Here is a 27,588-nt window from a genome sequence, read left to right as displayed (position 1 = left end):
AAAAAAAAACAGAAAACAAACAAACAAAAAGAATTAAAACCAACTCAGAACCAGCAAAGATATGACAAGTATTAGATAGCCCATGCATTCAAAGAGAAACACAGAGTTAAGAAACTTAAAAAGGACTGCCTGGTCTGGCCTCAGTGGGAGAAGATGCACCTAACCCTCAAGAGACTTGAGGCCCCAGGGAGTAGGGAGGCCTGGGGCAGGGGAGGGGCGTATCCTCTTGGAGACAGGGAGGAGTAGGAATGGGATGAGGAACTGTGGGAGGGCAGACCAGAGGAGGGCAATGACTGGACTGTAAGTGTAAAGAAGTAAAAGAAAGAGGCTCTGACAGTGCACAACTAATACAGAAGTAGAGGCTCACAGCCATCCATTAGACTGAGCATTGGGTCCCCAATGAAGGAGCTAGAGAGTGGACCCAAGGAGATGAAGGGTTTGCAGCCCCTTAGAACGAACAACAATATGAACTAACCCACAACCTCAGAGCTCCCAGGGACTAAACCATCAACCAAAGAATACACATGGTGGGACTCATGGCTCCAGCAGCATATGTATAGCAGAGGATGGCCTAGTCGACCATCAATGGGAGGAGAGACCCTTGGTCCTGTGAAGGTTTATGCCCTGGTGTAGGGGAATGCCAGGGCCAGGAAGTGGGAGTGGATGGGCTGGTGAGCAGGGGGAGGGAGGAGGAAACAGGGTTTGTTTTTTTGTTTTTGATATTGTTTCGGAGGGGTAACCAGGAGAGGAGATATCAATTGAAATGTAAATAAAGAAAATATTGGGTGGGCGGTGGTGGAGCACTTTAATCCCACCTAGCACTTGGGGGGCAGAGGCAGGCAGATTTCTGAGTTCAAGGCCAGTTTGGTCTACAGAGTGAGTTCCAGACAGCCAGGGCTACACAGAGAAACCCCGTCTCGAATATATATATATTCATATATATATTCATATATATTCATATATATTCATATATATATTTATATATATAGGAATATCTATATATGAAAATTATCCAGGCTAAAAATACATTAAGATAGAATTAAAGAAAAAGACCCTAATGAAAAATGACTAATTAAATCAAAGCTAGTGCCATAGAAACTAAATCAAAACATGGAAGGGAGGCATAAAAGTGGTCTAGTGAGGGCTCAGTGCGTAGAGGCTGGCGCAGCCAAGCTAAAGATCTGAGAGCTTCAGGAATTTGTCCTGACTTCCACATCTACCCAATGGCAATGTGGGCATGGACACACACAGACATACACACAAAAGTAAATAAACATATATAAACAAACATAAGTAGAATGTTAAGGATTTAAGGCATCATTGGCATATGAGGCAATTTTAAGCAGACTGATATGCATATAAGGAGTCTACTGGAGAGAAAAATATTTGAAGCACTAGGTAAAATAATGCCCAATCTTATAAAAATTATGAAAAAAGAAATAGGCTCAAAGATACCTGGATAATCAAAGGATAACCAAAGAAAGAAAAGAACAAAGAACGCAGGACAATGAGAAGTGCAGCAAAGGAGGGCCTCAAATCGAACACTACTGATAATACATTAAATGTAAATAGCCTAGGTAATCAAAAAGCCAATCACAACCATATTTGGTGGCACACGCTTTCCATCCCGCATTGGGAAGGCAAAGGCAGACGGGTCTCTGCAAAGGGAAGGCCAGCCTGGTCTCTATTCAAGGACACCCAGAGCTATATAGACAAACCCTCTTAAAAAATCAAAACAAACTAAGTCAAGTTAGTCAAAAGACAGAGACATAATTACATGGTGCCTAAGAAACATGCCTTAAATACAAAGCTCCAAGTAGACAAAAGGCAAAGATATGAGAAGTGATATGACTAAAGATGCAGAGTCTTAAAAGTAGAACATATTTTAGGGGAAAAAAAAAGAATACCAGCAAGCATAAAGACTAGTCATTTATAACAACAAATAAGCCAGATAATAAGAATGATAGTCCAAATGTTGATGTAACTAACAAGGAGTTTTAACAAAAAACATGAAAAAAATCTCACAGAAGTGAGAGGAAGCATAGCAAATGAATAATTATGGTGTCAGGTTTAAACAGTCTTTATTTTCTTAATACAAACAAGAATGTAGAAAATGATCAACTGTACATTAAGTACCACTGAGCAAACAGACCTGACTTTATAAAGTCCTCCACCTAACATCAGACTATACACTTCTTACGTCTGCACATACACATCTACACAGATGTATATGTGTACACTGGCAACATAAAATGTTTAATAATTAGCTTGATTTAGCAATTTCATAATATATAAATATATTGAAACATACATGCCACAAATATATACAATTATTTTTGAAGAAGTAAACACAGTGAATTTGAAAATTCAAAAGGATTTTAAGAATTCAAGTAATATTATTTCACTATCAATGAGAATCCAGACAGATTCTTGGAAAATCTTAGAAATGTTGGAAAAATTAAACACATCCTTATTAAATTAACTGCTGATAAATAAAAGCACAGCAGTGGTCAGTGTGGGAGCTGCTGCCAAGCAGGATTCGGGAAGAAATGTCAGCACTAAATATGAGGGTGCCAGGTAAAACAGCATATCTCATTAACTGAATTAAACATGAGAGTACCGGGTAAAACACCCACATCTCATTAACTGAACTAAACATGAGGGTACCGGGTAAAACACCCATATCTCATTAACTGAACTAAACATGAGGGTACCGGGTAAAACACCCATATCTCATTAACTGAACTAAACATGAAGGTACCGGGTAAAACACCCACATCTCATTAACTGAACTAAACATGAAGGTACCGGGTAAAACACCCATATCTCATTAACTGAACTAAACATGAGGGTACCGGGTAAAACACCCATATCTCATTAACTGAACTAAACATGAGGGTACCGGGTAAAACACCCACATCTCATTAACTGAACTCAGGTTCCCCTGAAGAAACCCAACATTTAAGAGTGAACTTAAACTAGAAATAACAAAATGTTAGCAAATATAAACCAAACACCTAGAAAGCAGAAAAAATCATAGAATTTAACTGAGGATAGCTGGTTCTTAGAGAAAACCTAAAAATTGTTTTATACTAGGCTATCTAAATTTTAAAAAAATTGAAAATGAATAACAGAAATGAAAAAGAGAATTTTAAGAATTCTATAATTTTTTGTCTAATAAATTTGGTACAAAGTATATGAAGAAAAGTTATTAAAATACAAAAACAAAAAACAAAAAAAACACAATAATTTGAAACATATTAAAAAATTAAAATACATGGTTTAAAAAAAAAAATCTATGTATTTGAACCCTACAGCTTTCAGCTAATGAGTCAAACAACCCAACAGAGAGCCAATCATATTCATCTATACAAACTCTATAGAGGAGTCAAAGAGCCGGGAGGTGGTGGCACTTGGGAGGCAGAGGCAGGCGGATTTCTGAGATCAAGGCCAGCCTGGTCTACAGAGTGAGTTCCAGGATAGCCAGAGCTACACAGAGAAACCCAGTCTTGAGGGAAAAAAAAAAAAGAAGAGTCAAAGAACCATCTTTCACTAACTCTCTGCAGCCATTACCCTGTCAAAAAACCATTACCAGAAATGAAACTACACACTAAAATCCCTATGACCACTACACATTTTAAACAAATTTTACAAGTTATATGTAATAACCTATAAAAAGGATAAGTCATCATAATAAAGTATGTTCTCTATGCCAAGTGGTTTTCAAACAAAAACACCAATATTGTTTATTTCATGAAGAAAATAGAGAATTATAAAATCATTTCAGGGCTGGTGAGATATCATTTCAACAGATACAGGAAGAAAATCTAACTAAATTCAACAACTATTAATAAATTAAAATCTCAACAGATTGGTAATATTAGGGTATCTTCTTAATGCAATAAAGAGCATACTAAAAAAATCTAAACAGGGAAAAATATGTATAAATAGTCTATTCATTTAACAGTATAATACATAGCAACAAAAGTAACAAACTATAGTTCTTATGCAGTAAAACTGATAAATCTGATAGTAGAGGCCAAACAAAATAATATAGGTCCTGTACAATGAAATAACTCAAGCAAATCTCAAGAAATAAAGCATAAATTTTATAAATTTAAATGTAGATTATATGACAGCAGAGAAATAAAATTAAAAATAAAAAAATAAAAAGGAAAGACGTCACCAGAAAATCTCCAAATATACTTTAAGAGGTGTTGCTTTTTCTAATTCTGAAATATTGCACATCATGATGAGCTACCCTGCATTGAAGAGTCAAGTTTAAACAGAGAATTCGTTTGTTTTATATACAACCTGCTCTGCAGCCTGATTTTTTTTTTTTAAGTGCACCTTTGTTCCTATAATTTACAATGTAAGACATACGCTAGAATCTTGAAGACACTAAAGTTTCAGATTCAGAGTCAGGATGAGAGATGCTCAACCCTTAGCCTCAGAGGGAGAGGGAGATACAGTGGGGAACATACAGGGGGTTCTGCAGCACCACCAGACTTCTACCCCTTCTCTCTGCGTATGGTTACAAGGATGCTCAGCTTACATATATCTCTGCTTTGCACGCTTTTATACATGTATAATGTATGCTATGCATACAATGGAATTATCTAAATACAACTATATATTATTTTCATATTGATAATGTAAGCCATGCCAAAGTAATGCTATAGTTTTACTAAAGGACAGAGAAATGAGGAAGGGACCCCATAGGTCTAAAGAACTAGAAAGGAAGGGTGGAGTAACAGAGTCAGAGCTAACTGTCCATAATAAGGACAGTGGGCAGTCTAAAACACAGGCATGTCATTTAAGTATGTTCAACATCATCTCATTCCAGGAAATTCAGCATTGGTCTTGGCCCAAGATACTTATGAAAAGGGATAATAGTAGGCTAATTCACAGAAAGTTTTAGGATTGAGTTCAAAAGGAAAAATTCAGCCTTTCCCCTCCTACTCACTAAAGAAAAACAAAGCTAAGCATGGAGGTTATGGTCTATTATTATTTAAATACAAAGGACAGGTTAATAGGAATTTTGACTTGTGAATAGCAATGTAGAACCACTAGCAAACATCAGAACACAAGTCATCGCATAAGTCTGTGAATTCAAACTTTCCCAAGGAGAGTTAAAAATAGGTATAACTTTAAAACTTAAGACACACACAGTTAACTAGTGCTGTCAAATGAAGGTGGTCCTAATACATACAAATTAGACCAAAGACCATATAATAAAATTATCTGAAATATGCTCAGTTATCAATTTCCAGATAAATCTGATTTATTTTTAACTGACATCTTAATTATCCATATTTACATCTGGAATATAACAACTTTTCTCTCTTTTAACCATCTGAGACAAACAAAATATTATGATTATACATTAGCAATGCCTTCTCCGTTTCTACAGCTGAAATGCCAAGTCAATTACTTATAAGATTCAATTTTACCTTGTTTAATCTGTCCTTGCACAATGTTACTGGAGGCTGGAGGGGAATCCCTTGCCTTTGAAAGGTCTGGGGTGCCTGGTCTAGGCGGCCTTTAAAAGAAGAAAGAAACATTGAACATTATCCTGTTTCCACAGAGGTTCAAATTGTTATTCTCTAGATGAAAAACAAACACACACACAACGTTTTCAACTTACTATTTCAAAAAGATGCCTCTTTTCTAAGTTTCATACTTACTAATAATATCCTTTTCAAATTCCAGTAAAATAAATACATGATTATGAGGTAGAAAATACAAACTTTTGTAACTAAAATGTATACTTTCTGTTAGTCTTAACACGTACTTTTGAACACTCCAGTGAACAACAGTTGACAAGTCAAAATCATCCTTAGCCTTCTCCCTGTTAACATCCTGGGAGTTCAGCCTACACTACTGTCACTAGCACACAGGAATTCAAGGAAGAATGTTCTAATCTGAAAAGTATTCATATACATGGCAATAAAGCATGAAGAAATCTTGGAATCCACAGATAAACTATCTCAGTTGGATTCTAGCTAAGCAATTCCATATATCTAGGTATTTACAAGATTAAGAATACTGAATTTTTATAAAAGTAACTAGAAAAGAGCAAGACATGAAATAAATGCTACGAATGTGTCTCTTAGGTTTAAAAAAAACCTCACGTGGTCAACTTAAGTTGTCTTCAAAACTTTGGAAAAATGGAAAATAGCATTCTGGCTAAGTATTGTAAAAACATCAAAACATCAGTCTGGTTTTTTTTTTTTTTTTTTTTGGTTTTTCGAGACAGGGTTTCTCTGTATAGCCCTGGCTGTCCTGGAGCTCACTTTGTAGACCAGGATGGCCCCGAACTCAGAAATATGCCTGTCTCTGCCTCCCAAGTGCTGAGATTAAAGGCGTGCGCCACCACCGCCCGGCCTAACATCAGTCTGTTTTAAAAGTATTGTTTTTAAGCTTATTTTTCTTCCCTCTTGCAGATTATGGTCTGTACTCATTATCACACCCCAGTGCCAATAACTGGACACATTGTTGCTGCACACAGATTATAATGAGGAACATTGTGAACAGACACATATTTTGAACTAGATGTCAGTTCAAACTTCCAGAAGCTATAAATTTAAAGTTGTATTTATAGAGCTAGAAGACAAGCCTCAGCAGTTAAAAGCACATACTGCTCTTGCAAAGGACCCATATGGGGCAGCTCATAACCACATTGAACTCCAACTCCAGGGGACACCACCCTTTTCTGGGAGCCACAGGCACCTGCAGTCACACATGCCCAGACCCAAATAATAGCACACAACTAAAAAATAAAAATTGTCATTCTTGGTCACACATGTCTTTAACCCCAAAACTCAGGAGGCAGCGTTAGGCCAGTCTGTGATTTCAAGGCCAGTCTTGTTTATATTGAGTTCCAGACCAATCGGGGTTATCACAGAAAAAAAAAATTACCTAAAATAAAAATTTTTTTAAAGATTTTATTTACTCAAGAGTTATCCTCTATGACCAACTCCTACATTGAAAATCTATTTAAAATAGCTACTAAGTGTACCAACATACACACATATATAATAGTGCTATAATTTTATCACGTTTTAAACTTGGCATTTTAAAAATATCTGTTTTACAGTTTAAATGGGAAGTCACTAACATGACTAAAGTAGAGAAGGCGTGCAGAGCCAAACAACACATTCAGAGTGTGGTTCTCTTAGCCCTTTGGAAAACAAAGAGGAAGGTTAAGCTTCATAGTCACACCTGGTGGGGCCCTTCTTCATGTGATCTCCAATGAAAGTTGCATTGGTCATACTCATTAAAGTATTAGCCAGGGATATGATGGACAACAGATGCTGAGTGGTGACCGCTCGAGACACTGTGTAGGTCCCCTTGCCTACGCCCTCCGTTGCTGGCAGCTTCCTTCCAACTTCTGCTTTCGCGTGCAGTAGTTTTCCAGCGGCCTGATTATAACCAGGAAGCATCAGGGACATATGACCTCCTCTTGAAAGGAGACCAAAGGACACTGTGCAGTGTGGTTTCAGCATTCCGAGGCGATCGAGACAAACTTCATCCAGAACTTCATTCAAGCCCCAGGCGTGGAGACAGGACATGAATAGTTTTGCAGTATCCATCGTGAGGTTGTATTCTAGCAGGGTCAGGGGCTTGGACTTGCTGGCCCGGTACTCAGGGTCACTCTCCTCCCTCCTCTGCCTCATCGCCTCCTCCTCATCCTCATCCTCATCCAGGAGGTGCTCCTTGATGTTCTCTTTGATAGTCTCCTTCACTTGCTGGAAAAGAACTGCCGCTCGCTTTCCAGTTAGGAAAGAGCCCCCTTTGTCTGAACTGCCAGATGCTTTCTGCAGATTCTCTGGGGAAATAAGTGCGGTATTCGGCCTAGAGGCTTCTTCAGTCAGGAGCTGAATAATCAAAGCTTCCACATCAAAGAAAAGCACATGGATATCCGGGTCTGTTAGGTTTGTCTTTATTGCTTGAACCATCAGGGAGTTATGAGAATATTTAGGTAAATTCCCCTGTAACAAATATTTTTAAAAGATAGTTACAATTCAACGTGTTTAATTTCAACATTCATTAATGAGCAATAAATAGCTGAATTAAAATGCTTATGAAGCTGTCTTTTTAGGACTTCTGGGTTATTAACATATCTTTGCCAACCCGCAACATGTAAAAGATATGAGCATAAGCAATTAGGAGAACTTTACACTGACACAATCATCAGAATAACAATTAATTAAAACCAACTGTACATTAATAAAAGCTTATTACTGAAGTAGGAGTCTCCATACTTGTTAAAATCGGTTTTGGCGAGATCAGCAGACTCTGAAAATGAAGTGGGTGCACAGCAGAAGCTGCAGGTCTCTCTGCAGCCCACACATTAGGATCCTTCTGCCGCTTACAAACTCCCTCCATAAAGACACAATCAGGTTTTTTGGGTTTATGATCATACAAGTACAGCAATCCTGACTGTGTTCCTTCTAATTCTCTACTCACTGTCAGTTTTAGCCAAATCTAGTGATGTGGACAGCATCTGCAGCCGCTCTGAGGCTGCCCACAGGTCTTCCACTTTTTTCTGTATCTGACAATGGCTTCTGGAGATAAGAGTGTATACTATACACTTCACTTAGGTGCTTGCGTGTGTATATATGTGTGTAAAATTCAGACATGCCCATCTACAAATGTTGCAAGAGAGGATGGGAAGAAATGTTAGCCAGAATGTAAACAGCAATTATTTTTCTGATGGAATCATAGAATACTTTGTTCAGATAATATATAATTTCACATAATCTAACACATGCTATTTTTCATAACCAGAAAATTAAAGCTATAGAATAAAATATAATTCAAGGCACAAATTCAAGACCCATTTATAAACTCTTCAGCTTCAACAGGTTCCTGAACCATATCTGTGACCCACGACACACAGCTCCTCTCATTTGTCCTTTGACATGAGTCTTCACTCATTCTGTGATGTCCTCCTCTCCTACATGACCTTAATTCTCAAATATAACATAGATGCACATAAAAGCAGTACGGTGAATGCCTTAAATATATACAATTTCTTTGTTAGCAATATCTCATTTATGTTGAGGAGAGGACTCTTAATTATGGCAGAAAAAGGCTAGCCCACAAAAGTTAATTCCCCTAACATTTTACATCTATCATACAACAGATACTTGGATATCTCAGAAATATTTATATGGCTATTATTTTAGTTACTTATAACTTCCTTTCTCTGTGAGGCAATTTCAAAACATGAACAAATCAACTATGCTTTATTCATTCTGCACAACCAGAGAGTCAAACCAAATAAATGAAAAACGCTAAAAATCTTACAAAATTATTCCTATTGCTCATCAACTCTTCATGAAACAGTTACAGTAAGTTCCCTTAACTGGTATCATCTCTCCATTTCCATCCATCCTGACTATGTTCCTATGTTGAGATTAACAATAGCATTTTATAACTTGAGAAGTCCAAACTTCTTTGCAAAGCACAAGACATCCGTCATTCAGAACATATGGCTGCTGGCGCCTATTTCATCTCTCAACACCATCCTATAACATAATACCAAATCACTTCTACTTTCCAGAAACAGTTTCCAAGAGGTGGACCTTTGCACACATTTACACTAGGACCACATTCCTTCTCCATCTCCTCTATCATCATTCACAAAGTTATTCAGCATCCAAAATCACTCACATAATTATTCAAGCAGATGTTATCACTGCCTTTATTATATAAGCTTCTTTGAATTGAACGATGATTATAGGAAGATATAAATCTTTCTATACTACAGTAAAACAACCTAAAGAATATATCTAATAAGATAAAGTTATACTATTTAGCAGTCAATATGAAACTAAGGGAACATAGCAGAGAAATCTATCTCAAATGATTTACAAGGAGCTAAATGGAGCAAGCAGAAAATACTTATATGGAGAGAAAGCAAACTATAAAAAGGAGAGTGGCGATGGAAATCACAGGGTGGGTGCTGAAGAACCCACAGGTGATCAAGAGGAAGAACAGAGGCCACAGTTCACTAAGAGTTACAAGATCACACTGCAGCTTTTGGACTTTATTTTGCAAACCAGAGCATGACTGAAGCAGAATCATCAGGAGTTCTGGTGAAATACAGGTTCCTGGACCTGAGCATGAAAACTGAACTAGTGTGGCTAGAAATGTGTAAGAATCTCATTAATCCCCTTAGATATATTAAATATACAGCTTTACACAGTAATGTCAGAGAACAACTATGCAAATGAGGGAGTCACATAGCCAGATCCAGTACTGTTAATCTTAACAGGAACAAGAGAAGGGTCTGAACATGAAGCCGGAGACAGCAGAAGTCAGCCACATGACCAAGTTAAAGGTTCAATAACCCCAAGGATGTGAGCAATGGGACAGCGGAGAGTACGGACTTGATCCTTTTGATGTTCCCTGCTCGGCTTGCACGTTTGCCTCTCAAACACGGCACATGTAACTTTAGGCACTGTGCTTGGTGCTTTGCACCAATGATCACTAACTCAAGAGAACCATGAGGGAACTTACATACGAGTATTATATCTGGTATAATACAGATATGAAAACCATTGTTAATAATCACAGTTATTATATACTAAGCTGTTGCTATAGCTCAGGAACTGTTCTCATTCTTATCACCAGCTATGTCACAGAAATACCGCAGTCTTAGGTGCACAACGCTGAGAAGAGGTGTGTAACATCAAGTAAAATGAAGTCTTCACGGCGCTCCTGAAGAGAACGTCCTTTCCACAAAAGGTCTGCAATGTTCTTTTAGGAGGAAGCGACTACTGTCAGTCAAACAACATAAAATCAAACAAGTCTGGCTAAAAAGTTACTGAAGCAGTGAGAAGGGCTTGAAAAAAAGCAAGAGGGCAAACACAAGGTAGACAGACTTCAGGTCATCTCATCTGCTGTCAGCCACACATGTGCCCAGCAGCACCCCAGCTCCGCAGGCATCTGTATCTCCTTCTGAAGGTGTTCCAGCAGACAGCCACATGCTCACAACAAAAACCTTATCTAATTAATACCATGTCTCTGTGTGAGCTTTTAAGGCTCCTTGTTACAACCTCTCAAAGCTACAGAATGTGTTGTGTGTGATTAAAACCTGAATCTGAATCTAATAGTAATGTATACAAAAAGAGAATGTAAAACATAAAAAATAACAACACCAAGAAAAAAATATATATGTATGTGTGTATGCATATGTATATATGTTTGTATGTATACACACACACACACACACACACACACATTTTTTTCAGAGTAAGGCTAAAGGGTAAGGACTCAGTATCACTCAGTAGATGAACTGATTTCTAATTTCTATTTCTCACATCACCAAAACCTCATAACCAATTCCCTGACTTAGAAAACTTGTCACAACAAAAGAGTGCTATTTTAGCTAAAGGTAAGGAAATGGCTGAGTTCATCACTCTCATGCTTAGTTTTCTAGTGTCTGGTGCTAGGATGAACTACAGGAAAAGGAACAAAACCATCTAGTAAATTGTAAAGTTTTCTTGGGTTAGTGATAAAATATGCACACCTGGGACCAGACTGATATGTTCAAATCATCATATATTGTCCCAATTTCAAAGCTAACTAAGAAAGAGTTCTAGAAGGCTCACTCTGCCCATTTATTAGAAGCTCTGGAAAGTGTGGCAACAATTCGCCTTAAAGTATCACAGAGCAGGACTCAATTCAGTTCAACGGTTATATGAGGAGAGACCTATTGTGTATAATATGCTGGGGAGAAAACAAAGTATTCATCCTTAAAAAAAAATTGAAGATCTACTTAACAATGACTACAAGGGAAATATAAAGTATCTACAAGTGGCTGAGTCTCCAGCTTGCTAGTGAATGCAACGGTAGTAACAGGCAAGCACACAGACTTGCCTACTTCAAGTATCTACTTTATTGTAATTTTCATTTTCTATGTGGAGGAAGTATGTCTTTAGCCCTGTGAGATTTCTTGTGTTTTACTTTGTTTTGAGACAGGTTCTCTCTATGTATCCCTGGCCATCCTGGAGACATAGAAACCCACCTGCCTCTGCTTCCTCAGTGCTGGGGTTTTAAAGACATCTGCCAACACATCTGACACCATTTAAAATCTTTAAAAAAAAAAAATGACTTTAAAAATAACATAAGAAAGAAAACCTAGGGGAAAAATAATGGACCAGTGACTCACAACAGAACATGAACCTGAGCCAAGAATGTTAGAAAACCATCTCTCAAGTAAAACCCAGAACAAATGACAGAGCTCTCACTCTGCTAGCCACACACATACATGACCACACATGCATTATCTCAACACACACATGTCAGATATGGTAGGCCACACAAAGAAAACATAAAAATCCAGAATGTTCAGCAGAAAAAAATGACATGTAGATATGTTTTCATCATTTTATACAATTGAATATATTCTAGATGAAATCATAAGTGTTGAAACATCTGAAAGCTTTGTCTCTGAATACCAAGATTATGTTTTAAGTGTCTTTAATGGGTTTTGGATTTTAAGTGTATTCCATTTTATCCACCGTCTACATGAAACCTTACTCTCTCACCATTCACTTCATTGATCCTGACTTGAAAGCTCACTTACTTTGAAATCATTGTTCAATAACAGAGTTTTCAATGCTATCTTTAAATAGTTTTGTGATTTATTATTCTTCCTGAATCAAATCTATAATATCATTTGGTATGGGTTTTATCTAAAAATAGAATTGATTTGTACTACCAAGTATTATGCCAGCTGATATTCAGCATCAAATGCAAAGCAGAAACACTGACGTGTGTATGTGTGTGTGTGTGTGTGTGTGTGTGTGTGTGAGACACTGTGTCAGGTGGGTGCATGCATATGCTCATGCACACCAAGACTGATGTGTGATGTTTTCCTCTTAGCCACAGCTTTCAAACAAAGCATCTTCCTGAACCTAGAGCTTCCTGATTCAGCTCACCCTGGGCCACCTCTCTAGCACTGAGATTACATGCACTGCCATGACCAGCAGTGCACGGGTTCAGAGACTCAAACTCAGGCAGCTCCAAATGCTTGTATAGTGGCCACTTTAACAAATGAGTCTCCATAGCCATTAAAATTTATATATACATACATACATACACACACACACATACATATACACATACATACACACACATATACACACATACATACACACACATACATACACATACATACATACACTCACACATACACACACATATACATACACACACATACATACACACACACCACATACACATACATACACACACAAACCACACACACACATGCATACATACACACACACACACACACACACACACATACACACACAGAGTTTTGAAATCAGTGATGAAAGACCCTAAGGACAGGTTAGAAAGTGAGTGTACATTTGACATGCACAGATACCTCTTTAAATAAATACTGAATAAAACAATTTGCAAAAGAAAATTATGCCTAACAAATATGAATTTACTATTTTATGAAATACATAACTGAATAGGTATAGTATTTATAATGAGTTTCCTACATAAGGTATAAAAATTGATTTAATATCAAAAACTATTTGGACAGGAAATAGAAAGGAACAATAATTTTCCCCTCGATTTGGTAGATGATATCTTATTGATGAAAGTTCTTTAAAGGGACTTCTAAAGTTCTCATACATAATAATAAATATAAAAGGTACAGTGAATAAAAATAAATAGATGTCATATTGTACTTTTAAAATATTCTAAAGTAGCTGAGGAAAATCCTGCAAATCTATTAGAAAATATTTACAATGTGGCTTCCACATTAACTACTCTGAGTATCAAGAAAAAAAAGAGAGGAAGGAAGGAGAAAGGGAAGGGATCAGAGGAGGTGGAAAAATAACAAGGAAATCCGTCTGCCCAACGTGGCTGTCTGGCGCCCTCTGCTGCCGCACTGGTGTTTCTTCATGTTAGTGGGTAGGCTAGCAGAGTGCCTCAGAGAATCCAGTCGCACTGGAATTCAACAATATATCCATGACCACGCCACCCTCAACATGCCAATCTCCTCTGGAATAGACAATTACTGCACTTCTTTTAACAATCTGTTCTTGGATGGGATGAGAATTCACAATCACGTGTGAATGACAATACAGTAATACTCTTCCTATCTTTTCCTCTCCCTTCCATGTGCTTCCACTAATAAGATTAACTGCTAATTGTAACTAAATACAAACCAAGCAATAATATTAAACATATCAAAGAACACAGCCTTTACATTTTAACAGAATTAATTTAACAGAACATAAATAATGTGTAATTATAAATATCAAATACAAATGGCACATCTTACATAGAGAAACATATTTTGAAGGTATTCCTTCTAAAAATTGGATGCTATTACTACACAATAATTATTAAATAATATTAAGACTGAAAATTAATATAGTAAAATTCAACAGTAACAATAATTATTAAATAATATTAAGACTGAAAATTAATATAGTAAAATTCAATTAATATAGTAAGATTCAACTTTCTACTCCAGCCAAGGAACCAAGAGTCCCAAACACAAGACAAGAAGCCCTCTGCTGCAATGCAGACTCTTACGTGAGCAACTGACTTCCCAATTTCACATTTTCAGTTTACCATATAGCAAAATGACTACCTAGTTCAGGTGCTGAGAGCAACTGATAGGTAATACACACAGTCCTCTCCTCTCGTTTTATATCAAATGCACTCATCAAAGAGATCCATGAAAATAGTTAAACTAACTGCAGCGCCTGCAGTGGGGAATGGCTGTGTTAGGGAGAACTATGGTACAAATTCCAAAGATCCCCATTGGATGCACACGCCATGAAAACCCCTGCTGTATTTTTAATTTAGGGTGTGCAATATCAAGCCATATATGTCACTACATGAGTTCTATATTGAAAAAAGATTAAAACTTTCAATGTCAGTGTCATAGATTCATAGCCTTCCTGGTCATTCTAGGAATAACCGTCCAAGGAGATAAGAGACCTTCAACTTATGAACTGTGGCTACTAGTGGTTCAGGGACTCTCTTTAAGGATGAAAAACAATCCCAGGTAGAAGACACCATAGCATAAGCACAGAATCACTGAGTACCAAGGCAAATCACTAAGGCTGCATTTGCTTATACTGCTAGCAGACCTAGCTTTGTACTTCTTTAATAGCATGTGGCTACACAGTTAAGAACACTCGGTATTCTAAGTGCATGTCACTCACATGACATGCCAAGCAATGGCACAAAGGCTTTATTGCACACGCACACGCACTGATTCTGTAGATGGGATGTTGAGTATCAGCACAGCAAAAATGATGGATTTCTGATGTTGCTCTTGCTCTTAAAAATATAATATATTGTTAGTTCCGTTAGTTTGCTCAAAGGGAGGATATCTGCATGAATTTTAAGCTATTATTTCACTAGTCACATGAGAAAGCATTTCTTAAGCCAATTCTCCATCCTTGTTCCCGTACAAAGCCTTTTGGATGGCACTGTGTTCTTATTATGACACTCTTGACCTATTGGGAAACAGCAAAGTCTTGAAAAGCATTTTTTTAATCACCCAAGATGGAGAGTCACAGAGAGCCTCACAGGTCCTTAGCTGTCTCAATTCCCTCCACAGGCTCTGCAAGACACTGCAGAGCCATGCTCACCAGGCTGCCCTGAGAAACTGAACATTCAGGCCATAACCTTCTAGAATTGAAAACTGCCCCCAGCTGCTGCATCAGACTGACCTGAGGGCCTCCCTAAACTCTCAGTGCACTGCTGAACCTGCACATAAACTGAGTCAGAAAGGCCATGGTGGGAGCTGGGCGGCAGGAGTGTTTAGAGATCCCAGGTGATTTCAATGTGCAGTGCAGTCTGGTGATGGCCATCATAACTGCCTCTGTCAGTGGGTTCCACACGTCCTCAAAGACCACCAGTCTCATCCCGGTGTCCACCTGCGACCCTATGCTTGGCCACAACCCTTCCTTCTGAGCTACCTTGCAGCATCCTGACAGCACTGCAATTCTGCAACAGTAAAAAATGCACCCTCTGTCTTTCATATGCCTTTATTCCAGCCTATCACAACTGCACATTTAGTCTCTCTTTCTCCTTGTTCTTAGCTTCTTCTGCCCAGAACCTCTGTCACTCCCAGCTCCCTACTGCAGTGCCCTGCATTCCCATAGATTTCCCTTAAATGCACAAGCATTTCCTCATTTATCAATAACCAATCCTCCTTTCGCTGTCTTGAAGCTCCCCTCCCTGCTGGCTCTTTGTCCTTAGCCAAGGGCACTCTGCTGTCTCCAAAACCACATGCCCACCCAACTGCTCTCTTGCTCCTCCCATCTCCTCTTCCTCTCATACAGACTTCTCTTGTTATTTCTAAACCAACTTTGCTGTCCTCTTCAGTCCTTTACAGCCCAGCTTGTGCCCTTGGAAAGATGGTCTGAAGAAAGGATACTTTGACCTGCCTGACAACCGTGCCTGGTCCTTGGAAGGTGGAACGCTGACTGCATTTCACACAGCTAACTCATCTACCTTGAACCTCTTGACTTTGTTGAGCAACACATTATCCTGGTTCTCCTCAGATATTCCTCTTTCTCCTACCCCAATCCTTCCTCATCATACTCCCTTTAAAGTTCCTCTTTCTAAAAAATCTGTATATGAATGAATGATCTCACTTACTCCACAGAACTAAGAACCAACCATATATATTTTTTCAGATATACAGATATTTATATACCTATTAATTTATGTAAATATATTTGTTTATTTATATATATTCATATATACTTTATACATATCCATATAGCATATATCATATGTATTCATATATGAATAAATGTATTTATTTTTATATATTTCATATGTATGTGTGTATATATATGCATATATACATACATATATCAAGAATTCATCAATATATGCATCGCTTCACTCTATCAATTCCTCAAGTTTCAGCCCCTTAAATGAAACCATCTGAGAAACAACCTGACATATGTAACACACAGGCACTTCAGGTTTATCATAAACCAAGCAAACAGCTCTTCACTGTCCCTATAAAACCTGATCATACATCCTATATCAGACTTGATAGAGCCACTTTCCAGCCAGTCAATCAGGGGACCTTTGGATAAACCTTCCTTATTACTCAGACCCAATCAATCATCGGCTCTCACTGAATACAACTCAATTCAACTATTGAGTTTAAATTCTCCACTGTACTCCTTCTTATCAAATCTATTGACTGGCTTTCATGTAAAATTCCATTTGAGTGAAGAACTCTAAAGATTTTTTTTTTTTTAATTTTTGCAAGCCACTGAGGTAAAAGGCAAAAAATTCAGCATCTTCCCTGGTACAGGATGAACTCACCTGTCTTTCTTTCTTTCCCAGCACTACTGGTATCCATCTGAGCTCCAACACCGACTGACCAGAGCCTCTTCACTTCCTTCTTTGCTGAACACAGTGCAAGCCATCTCTATTCAAAATCTAAATATATTCTATTTATCCCTCCTCTAAACAGCCAATCCCACTCACCTTGGGCTAGAAAGACATCTGCAATACTTTCTGCATGTCTCACCACATAATTAGTTACAGAGCTTTACAATTTATCTGTTCATATTTCCTGAGAGTAAATATCATGTCTTATTCATTTGGCTCTCCAGGGCCTAACACAGTACCTAACTAGTCAATAAATGCTTACTGAATTGGACTGATTCAATTATTTTACAGCATAAACTCTAAAAGTCAAAAAGTTTCAAAATATGTTATATGGTCTAACAAAAAAACAGAATTTTTCACAAGAACTAAAAGAACTTTATTCTTCAAATTGCTATAATATTTATAATTAGTCAAAAACCTTTATACTTCTATCACAATAACTTCAAGGTCTTAAAGCAGAATTAGAGGTAAAGAATCTCATATGAGGGCTAAGATGATCTGGCTCCTGAGGTCTTGAATCTCCTTAGCGCTCCTTGGTAATCTTTAACTAGATTTATAAGGAGTGATTAAAAGAACCCTAATGTATCTCACATTCATTCCATTGCTATGTATTCCCTTAATAAAAAATACCTTGTTGATATATTTCCAAAGCAAAATATGATCTGAAAAAGGTCACAGAACAACCCACTTTTCCCTGACTCGGGATATAACGATGCATTAGACTGACTATGCAATACAGCTTAATCAGAAACTCACTGAGCAAGTTCTATGCAGAGGTATATGGCCAATACGGCATTAGGACCAAAGAGTTCTTTCAGGTAGTCCCTTGTAAAATTCATTATTTGCAGGTGTTGTAAAATCATCATAAATAAATAAGTCATGTCTAATTAAGAATCTTTAAAACAGAAAAATAACCCAAAATAATATAATTAGCAAAACAAGTTCTTGTTATTTATTTACAACTTTTAATCTAGTGTTACTGGTTCATTGAATCATTGATATTATATTCATAGAAGTTTAAAACTCACTTGTTTCAATCTAGAAAAAATGTTAACATGAGTTGAAAATTTTAAAGGTATTTTTATCCCAACCTATAATATATGTACATATGATAGACACTCATTTACACATAAAAGAGCACATGCCTGTACAAACTACAAACAGTGTTCCTTCACATATGTGTGAAAAGTGAACATGCTGTAAGAGGTGAGCTCAAAAATAGAGCTTACACCCTACCATGTGTAAGAGCCTGGGCGAGCCTCAGCAGTCAGCAGAGAAAGACGACTTGCATGGTTATTATCTGAGAAAACTGGTAAGACTGACCTTAGAAGGAGACATGTCAGAAAAGCTCTTTTTGGCTTCTTTCAAGATGAGATAACAGCTGCTGCTATTTGTAATTATTAGCATCCAGGTGGGATGAAGGGTAGTGACGTTTGGCACTGTAAAAAGGTCCACACACTTGCTCTGTGACGATTCACGACTTCGAGGCCATGCAATGTTTGCCACAGCCACACACTTTCTATTGTAAACGCTTGTGAACACGTAAACACTGTTCCTAGCTCCAAGGACATGCTGAGTGCTGAGACCGCCTGCAGATTCTAGGGAGCACTAATGACAAAGGACTAAGATCCATAAGAGACCACCAGGAACTCCAAGCAAACGAGTTACTGAGGTCTCCTGACGCAAGACAGCCAGCCCCAGACACAGAAATTCTGGAAACTGCCAGGAAAGTGAGAATAAATGTAACCGAAACACTACATATTTCAATAGTTAAAAGACGAAGAAAAAAGAAAAGCCCTATATTAAAGGAACAGTAATATAAAGAATATATAATTGCTCAAAAAATTGAATATAAAGTCACACATGCCTGAAGTCCCAGCTCTTAAGAGGCAGAGCCAGAAGGATCACTGAAGGTTTGCTATTGGATTAGATTCATGGCAAGTTCGATACCAGCCAGAGCCTCGTAGTGACAGAGAGAGAGAGAGAGAGAGAGAGAGAGAGAGAGAGAGAGAGAGAGAGAGAGAGAGAGAGAGAGAGCAGAGACAGAGACAGAGACATATAGAGAGAGAGAAAAAAAGAGAGACAGAGACAGGGACACATAGAGAGAGAGAAAGAGAGACAGGGACACACACACACACACAGAGAGAGAGAGAGAGAGAGAGAGAGAGAGAGAGAGAGAGAGAGAGAGAGATTAGACAATGGCCAGTAGATTGGACATGGCCAGGGCTAACTGTAACAATGAAGAGAATAGCAGGCTAGGGCTAACTGTGACAGAGTAGAGAATAGCAGTACATAAGGACTAGATAAAAAAAGATAGTAAGAGAAGCAGAGCAAGAGAGTGAGTGAGCAAGTGAGGGAGAGAGAATATTTGTGAACAGCAAGAGCTGCAGAATGGTGAGCCTAGCTGTGTTATAAGAAGAACGAATAGCCCAGAGGCAGAGGGGCCATGAGAGTGGTTTTGGGGCTTGAGATGTAGAGCAACTACTTGTGAGTAGGGACTGAGAGAGCCTGGATGCTTGAGACGCTCGATATATGCTTCATATGCTTCAGGCACCACAGGTTTAGTGTTAACTGAAGACATCCATGTGCCCCGCCCTCCCCTCTCAGGGGTAATGGAAATGAGCAGCATCGCGCATCCCTAAGAGTACACCCCCACTCACACTGCCACCTAGAAGCAGCAGCCATCTCTTACTATCATCATCCTCTGGGACTACTACATGGACTCTACAGTTACTTCTACTATTAGAACTCAGCTCGTGTCTCTCAAATAATCCTGAGGGTCAGAACCTTCCTGCCCTTTTCTGTGAAGATCTGTTTGTTCAACTGGAGTGCACATGCCAGCCCTTCTTTACCTTCACTGCCGAATCCTATTTCTGACCCTCATGACCACTCACTGCATCAATATAGTAGCCTACTACTTTCCGATGACAACATTTATTAGTACTCTATAGATGCCATTAAACATGGCAAAATTCTCTTTAATTAAACATTTCAGGGCTGAAGAGATGGCTCAACCATTAAGAGCACCAACAGCTCTTCCAAGGTCCTGAGTTCAATTCCTAGCAACCACATGATGGCTCACAACCATCTGTAATAGGATCTGACACCCTCTTCTGGTGTGTCTGAAGAGAGCAATGGTATACTCATATACATAAAATAAATAAACAAATTTTAAAAAAAACTTTCAAAACTGTTCAGCATCATAGAGTTCCCTATTAAATCCTCAGCTCTATTGTGGATGCTGAGAAGTGCTTCCTGACAGGAGCCTGATATAGCTGTCTCCTGAGAGGTTCTGCCAGAGCCTGACAAATACAGAGGTGGATGCTCGCAACCAACCATTGGACTGAGCGCAGGGTCCCCAGTGGAGGAGTTGGAGAAGGGACTGAAGAGGCTGAGGAGGTTTGCAGCCTCATGGAGGGAACAACAGTGTCAAATGGCCAGATCCCCCAGAGCTCCCGGGGACTGGACCACCAACCAAAGAGTACACATGGAGGGACCCATGGTTCAGGCCGCATATGTGGCAGAGGATGGCTTTGTTGGACATAGGTGGGAGAAGTGGCCCTTGGGCCTGAGGGTGCTCAATGCTCCAATGTAGGGGAACACTAGGGAGGGAAGACTGGAGTGGGTGGGGGAGCACCCTCATAGAGGCAGGAGGAAGGGAGAATGGGATAGGGGATTTCTGAAGGGGAGACCTGGAAAGGGAAAAGCATTTGAAATGTAAATAAAGAAAATATCCAATTAAAAAAATGTTAATAAACCCTTAGCTTTGCAATCAAGTTCCTCCACAGTATGATCTCGATCTACACATCCAACCAAACTTCTCCCTGAAAGTCTTAGGCATGTTATAAGTCATTGTCACAGGTAAGGTAGTTATAGTACAATAAATACTGAAAATGAAAAAAAAAAAAAACCACTTGATGCCTGCCCATAGGAAGTTTAATACAGACAAGAGTTAAAACAAGACAAAAAAGAAAAAAAAAACAAACCTCAAGTCCGCATGCAAAATGACCATTCTACCAAAAGCAATCTACAGATCCAACCCAACCCCCATCACAATTCCAACACAATTAGTCACAGAAATTGAAAACACAATTTTCAACTTGATAGGGAAACAAACAAACAAAAATCCAGGCTAACTAAAACAGTCCCAAATAATACAAGAAGTGCTAGAGGTATCCCCATCCCAGATTTCAGACTGTACCGCCGAGCACTGTAATAAGACGACTATGGTACACACATAAGAACAGGCATGGTGATCAATGAAACAGAACTGAAGACCCAGACGGAAACCCACACAGCTATGCATGCATGGTTTTTGACAAAGAAGCAAGAACTTCATGCTGAAGAGAATACAGCATCTTTAACAAGTGGTGCTGGTCAAACTGAATAGCTGCAACGTAGAAGAATAAAAATAGATACAAATCGCTGGGCAGTGGTGGCACACGCCTTTAATCCCAGCACTTGGGAGGCAGAGACAGGTAGATTTCTGAGTTCGAGGCCAGCCTGGTCTACAGAGTGAGTTCCAGGACAGCCAGAGCTATACAGAGAAACCTTGTCTCGAAAAGTTAAAAAAAAAAAAAAATAGATACAAATCTATCACTCAGCACAAAATTCGACTCTAAATGAAGGGCCTCATCATAAAACCAGATATACTTGAACTCACAGTCACAGGAAAGGACTTTCTGAAATGGACAGCGACAGCAAAGGCATTAAGACTAACAATTACTAAACTGTACCTCAGGAGGCTAAAAAGCTGCTGTATAGCAAAGGACAGCATTATTTGAGCAAAGTGGCAGCCTAGAGAATTAGAAAAAAATCCTTATCAATTATGTATGTGACAGGTTTAAATATATAAAAAACTCAACTTGGTATCAACAAAACAACCCAATTTTAAATCAGGGTACATAAATAAAAAGTTTTTCTCAAAGAAATGAAATACAAATAGCTGATAAACACTTCCTAAAAGTTTGATATCCTTAGCCATGAGGGAAATGCATGTATTGCTGGTTATCTTTTACAACCTAAAGGTAAGTCCTTATGGCCTCAGATACTATTTACATCATTGAACATGAGAAATCAAGTTGGTGCCCAACTAGAAGCTTTACCCCTACCGACTAGCATTCACGGCACTGGGAGGTGATATGCTATCTAATATGAGAGAGGAAAAGAACAATCATTCATCTCACCAAGCTATGAAACCTGGGACCTACAACAGTGACACGCCTGCAAGACAGACTGGTGCAATAGCAGCATCAATGCTATGTAAGTAACCAAACTGTCAGGAACACCTGAGTTAATGAGGCCAGAAACTGAGACTAGAGAGGGCTGGGCTCGAGGGGAAAACCTACTCTTACTCTGTTAACTAAACATAGCAACAAAACAACTCCTAATGACATACTGCTATATCCATGGGTCAGTTCATTGTTCGGCCCTCATCAGAGCAGCTGCTTCTTCAGTATATCCTAGCTAGCAAAAAAAGACCTACAGACAACGTGAAGACAGTCCGAAACCCTAGAGCTCAAGGCCTATAGGGAATGTTTCCATCAAGCCCCTCCCTTCAAGGTTTAGGGATCTATGAGGAAGAAGTGGAAAGATGCTAAGAGCTAGAGGTGGTGATGATTCCAACTAAGCAGTCTCTTCAGGACATCAGGGCCGATGCACATAGGAACTCACAGGCACTGTGACAGCATGCACGAACAGTGAGAGAAACCCCTAATGGTACAGTCAACATACATTTTTCATGAAGTGATTATCCTCATGCAGCCTCAGCTTCCTCAGCCTTGCCCCTCCCATAACTGTCTTCTGTGTAGGCAAAAATTACTCTCCGGCAGCTATCTGCTGCTTCCATCACTAATTGCACTATAAAATACACTATTAAAAGAGGGACCAACAAGACTGTAAAAAATAAAATCACCTAATGAACCCTGACCACTTACTAAAGCCATTCATAAATAGTACTATGCTGCTTATTCTTCTTTAATTTTCCAGCTATATGTTAGAAAATTATTTTTCTAATCTTGTATTTTCTAGGAGCTACCATCAAGAAATATAAGAATATATCTTTTGTTTCTTAAAGATGACAACATGGACACATTCTTTCTTTAATACATTGTTTTACACATTGGTACAAAATGAAAGTGGTGCCACACTGTGTAATGCAGCAGTGACTTCGTGGGACAAGTACATGATTCTTTGAAACAGCGCCAAGCACAACAGCACACACATTTAAGCTGTGATCTCTCCTCAAACCTTAAGGCACGGACCTGAAGGTGAGGAGAAAAACCACAGAAGGACTGTGTAAGTCCAACTAATGAAATATAAACTACAACAGAGCCGATAAAACATTAATGTCTCGAGGAAAGAAAGGGTGATCAAAGGGTGGCATCACTGCCAATTATGGAGGGCGGATTCTCATCCAGCATTCCCTAATTCATGGATGATTATCAGTTTACAGGTGAGCCTTTCAACCACTTCAGTATTTACACACAAGTTTAGCTATTACAAAAAAAAAAAAAAAAAAAAAAAAAAAAAAAAAAAAAAAAAAGGAAATCAAGAGTAAGAGAAAAATAAACAGCAGGTTAGCTTTACAAAAAGAAGGATGAGGTGACTGGTTGAATAGCCTGGCTTAGCTGCTGTTCACTGGTAGGACATCCTTTTGCCAAACAGGGAAGAACTGCAAGTATCAGCTCAGAAAAGTGAATTGAATTTAAGATTACACAAAGGATTAAAAAAAAAAAAACCTGTTTTTATAATATCAAGCCAACATCATTTAGTTCAGTAAAAATAATTTTAAGATTTTGAATAATAAAAAGTCCTTTTCTTTTGACAAAATGCTCAGTACTGGAAAAAGCTATCCTACTAAATAACCTTCCATGGACCCCACAGACTATGAAACCACATACAAAGCTCACCTTGTCAGAGGCCTCAGAAGCCAGAAGGTTAGTTGCAAGGGTTTGCAGCTTATGGTGGGCCATATTTTTAAGGGCTGCGAGACTCCGTCTTGTCATGGCTTGCTTCAGGTTGACTGCTGGGTGACTGAGCGAGTCTACAGCCGCAGGAACGGCTTCGTCACAAGCGTTCAGTATCTCCACTGCTGTTATTCCCATTGCACAGCGATCCAGCGCACCTGGAAGGCAGCGGCTCCACGTGGATTACACAATACTACCGACTTTTAATCTGTTTGTTTAGGTACAGAATGTCTTAGTAGTATTTACCCATAAACATTACCTTGTACTTCCTCCGTACACTAATCTTCCATGTAGATCACACAATTATTCCTCTCCCCCGAGTCTTCACAAACCTTCCCAGGAAAACCAAATTCAAAGCTAAGGTTTTAAGAAACTCTACCAGGCCTTTCCCCTCTTCGGTTTCCCAGGAGGGTTTTCTTAACTAGTCTATTACTTTCACATTCTCTACAAACACCAAACACAATGATCTCACCTCTCTTAGTCTTCTATTGACATTTAAACAACTATAACAAAAACCCTCAATAAAGTAGGTCCATTTTCTCCTTCAATAACTTCGGAAGCTCTTCTTTTCAAGAAAGCATCCACAGAGCAGAAATGCAAAGGTTGTGCCTTCTCCATTTAGTATGCAAATTTTCTTCTTCACTGCTGGTTATTCAATCTTATGCCTCCTTCGCGCTGGGCAGGGAGAAAGCACCCACCATTGTAGGATCTTTTGACTTCTTCGTTCTACCATTGTAACGTTTTCCAAATGTTTATAAACTAAGTACTACTTCTACCCACAGCTACTACAAAGCACCTCAGCTGGCCTTCCCTTCTATTTCTTATTTATTTACTAATTGGTTGATTTATTGATTAATTGACTGACTGATTGACTGATTGGTATTTCAAGACACAGTTTCTCTGTAGCCTTGGCTGTCCTGGCACTCACTCTATAGACCAAGCTGGCCTCAAACCCAAGGACCCCTCTGCCTCTCAGTGCTGGAACTGAAGGTGTGCACCATGGCCTGGTATACATCTTTCTTTAAGTTAGAATACAACTTCTTCCAGTATAAGTTTGGCTTCGTCCCCACCTTTTGTACTTAGATTATTTTATCAGCTTCTCTTTTCCTGTCTTACTTTTTCTTTATCTCTAGCTACCAGCATACCAACTGTAATATTAAACATCTCTAAGATTAAATTATTCTTATGTGTATGAATGTTCTGCCTGCATGTGTGTCTGTGCACCACATGAATGCTTGATGCCTGCAGAGCCTAGAAGAGAGTGTCAGAACCTCTGAAAGTAGAGTTCCAGAGTTAGAGGCTGCAAGGTGGGGGCTGGGAACTGAACTGGAGACTTCTACAATAGCAGCAAGTGCTCTTCACTGCCAAGACAGCTCTCCAGACTCTTAAATTTTTACATGCCTCTTCAAATCCAGAACTATAAACTACACAAGAGCTAGAGAGCTTAGGGTGTTTTGCTCATTCTGAAACACTTATGCTAACTATTTGCTGGTTAATGAGACACAGTTAACAGCTTATGGTAGTTCTTGCAAATCCACGGGGGAAAAGGCCAACAAATAAAAACAGAGAAATCATGTTTGTTTTGGATTTCAACTGAGATGGGAGATATATGCTTTTCCTCCTCTTGATGTTCAAGCTGTAGCTAGTTATATACAGGCCCCTAGAGAGTTGGGAAGGTACATCATGAAGGTATTGACATTATTTATTTATTAAATTTATTTATTTATCATATCAATAAAAAATGAAGCTCCATAAATCAGATTCAGGCAGGATTGGATGTATGAAATGTATTTAAACTCCAAAGGGCTACCTCATCGTGCTTAGGGAGACACTCAAAGCTAACCCTGCTCATACGGACTGGGTGCTTTCCTGTTAGCTTAAAAACCAGCTCTGCTGCTTGATTTTAGGTTAGATGCTCTCAGAGTCACACATTAGTTACAGTTTTTTCCTCTTCAAATGCACAGGAATTGCTTGAAGCTTTTCATCATTAAGGGTTATGTTGGCTTTGGTTTTATCATGTGTGTGTGTGTGTGTGTGTGTGTGTGTGTGTGTGTGTGTGCGTGTGCGTGTGTGTGTGTGTGTGTGTGTGTGTTTGTGTGTATTCTTAATTAGGTTGAAATATGTTCCTATACTCTAAGTCCTTGGTCTAAGTCCTATACTCTAAGTCCTTGGTCTAAGTCCTATACTCTAAGTCCTTGGTTTAAGTCCTATACTCTAAGACTTTTACTATGAAGACGTGCTGGACTTTACCCTTTTTTTTCCTTGCATCTTTTAAAATGATCATGTAATTTTTGTCATTAAGTCAATGTGTGTAATTTATTGCATTTACTAACATGTGTATGTTGAACCATACTTGCATCTCTGAGATAAAGGCAACTTGACGACAGTGAGGAATCTTTTTGATGCATGCCTGTAGCTGGTTTGTGAGATTGTACTGAGGATTTTCAGACAGTCTGGCAGGATTCTGCTGTGAATCCATCTGGGCCTGAGCAGTTGTTAATCAGAGGCTTTTCTGTTTCAATCTCTACATTCACTGTGGGTCTCTTTAAGTTGTTCACCTCTTCTTGGTTTAAGTTTAGTGGTTTGGATGAATCTAGAAATTAATCCCTTTCAATTATAATCCATTTTTCAACTTAATAGAGCACAGATTTTTAAATTATTTCTTTACAAGTTTCATTGGTGTCTGAAGGGTCTGATAATCTTATTTATCTTGGATTTGTTGATTCTCTGTATTGTTTTTTATTGTTTATATGCAATTCTTTGTATTGTATATTTCAATGATTTCTGCTCTGATTTTTATTATTTTTTGCCATGTTCTGGATTTTGGTATGTTTTGTACTTGTTGTTTGAAGCTCTTGAGTGACATCATCAAGTTCCTCACGTGTGCTCTTTCTGACTTCCTCCCCCAGGCACTTAGAGCTGGAGTTCCCTTACAGGACTGTTTTTAATGTGTCTCAGGAGTTTTACTGTATTGTGTTTACATCGTCATTTAGTTCCAGGAATTTTTTATTTCTTTTTTATTTCATTGACCCGCTCATCATTCAGTAATGATTTGTTTCATCTCAGGGAGTTTCTGTACTTACTAGTCATTTCTTTGCTGTTAATTTTAAGCTTGGTGGCATTATTGTCAAACAGGCCACCAGAGCTAGTTCAATCTTTCTGAATCTGTTAAGATTTGTTTTCTGTCCATGCATGCAGTTTA

General features: G+C 38.5%; 1 protein-coding gene across 2 annotated transcripts in view; it reads right to left on the bottom strand.

Annotated features, from left to right (window-relative positions):
- Window positions 1-27,588, bottom strand: part of Wdr7 (WD repeat domain 7) — a 293,177-nt gene that overhangs the window by 210,827 nt on the left and 54,762 nt on the right. For both annotated transcript variants that reach the window (XM_031365861.1, XM_031365862.1), the window contains exons 14-16: window positions 24,330-24,544; window positions 7,225-7,994; window positions 5,454-5,542 (exon numbers count right to left, since the gene is read on the bottom strand). In XM_031365861.1, the coding sequence (XP_031221721.1) occupies window positions 5,454-5,542; window positions 7,225-7,994; window positions 24,330-24,544 (1,074 nt within the window). The remainder of the gene's footprint in view (window positions 1-5,453; window positions 5,543-7,224; window positions 7,995-24,329; window positions 24,545-27,588) is intronic.

This window comes from Mastomys coucha, unplaced genomic scaffold (assembly GCF_008632895.1).
Source record: "Mastomys coucha isolate ucsf_1 unplaced genomic scaffold, UCSF_Mcou_1 pScaffold13, whole genome shotgun sequence".
NCBI lineage: Eukaryota > Metazoa > Chordata > Mammalia > Rodentia > Muridae > Mastomys > Mastomys coucha.
This window is presented reverse-complemented; position numbering and strand designations above follow the sequence as displayed.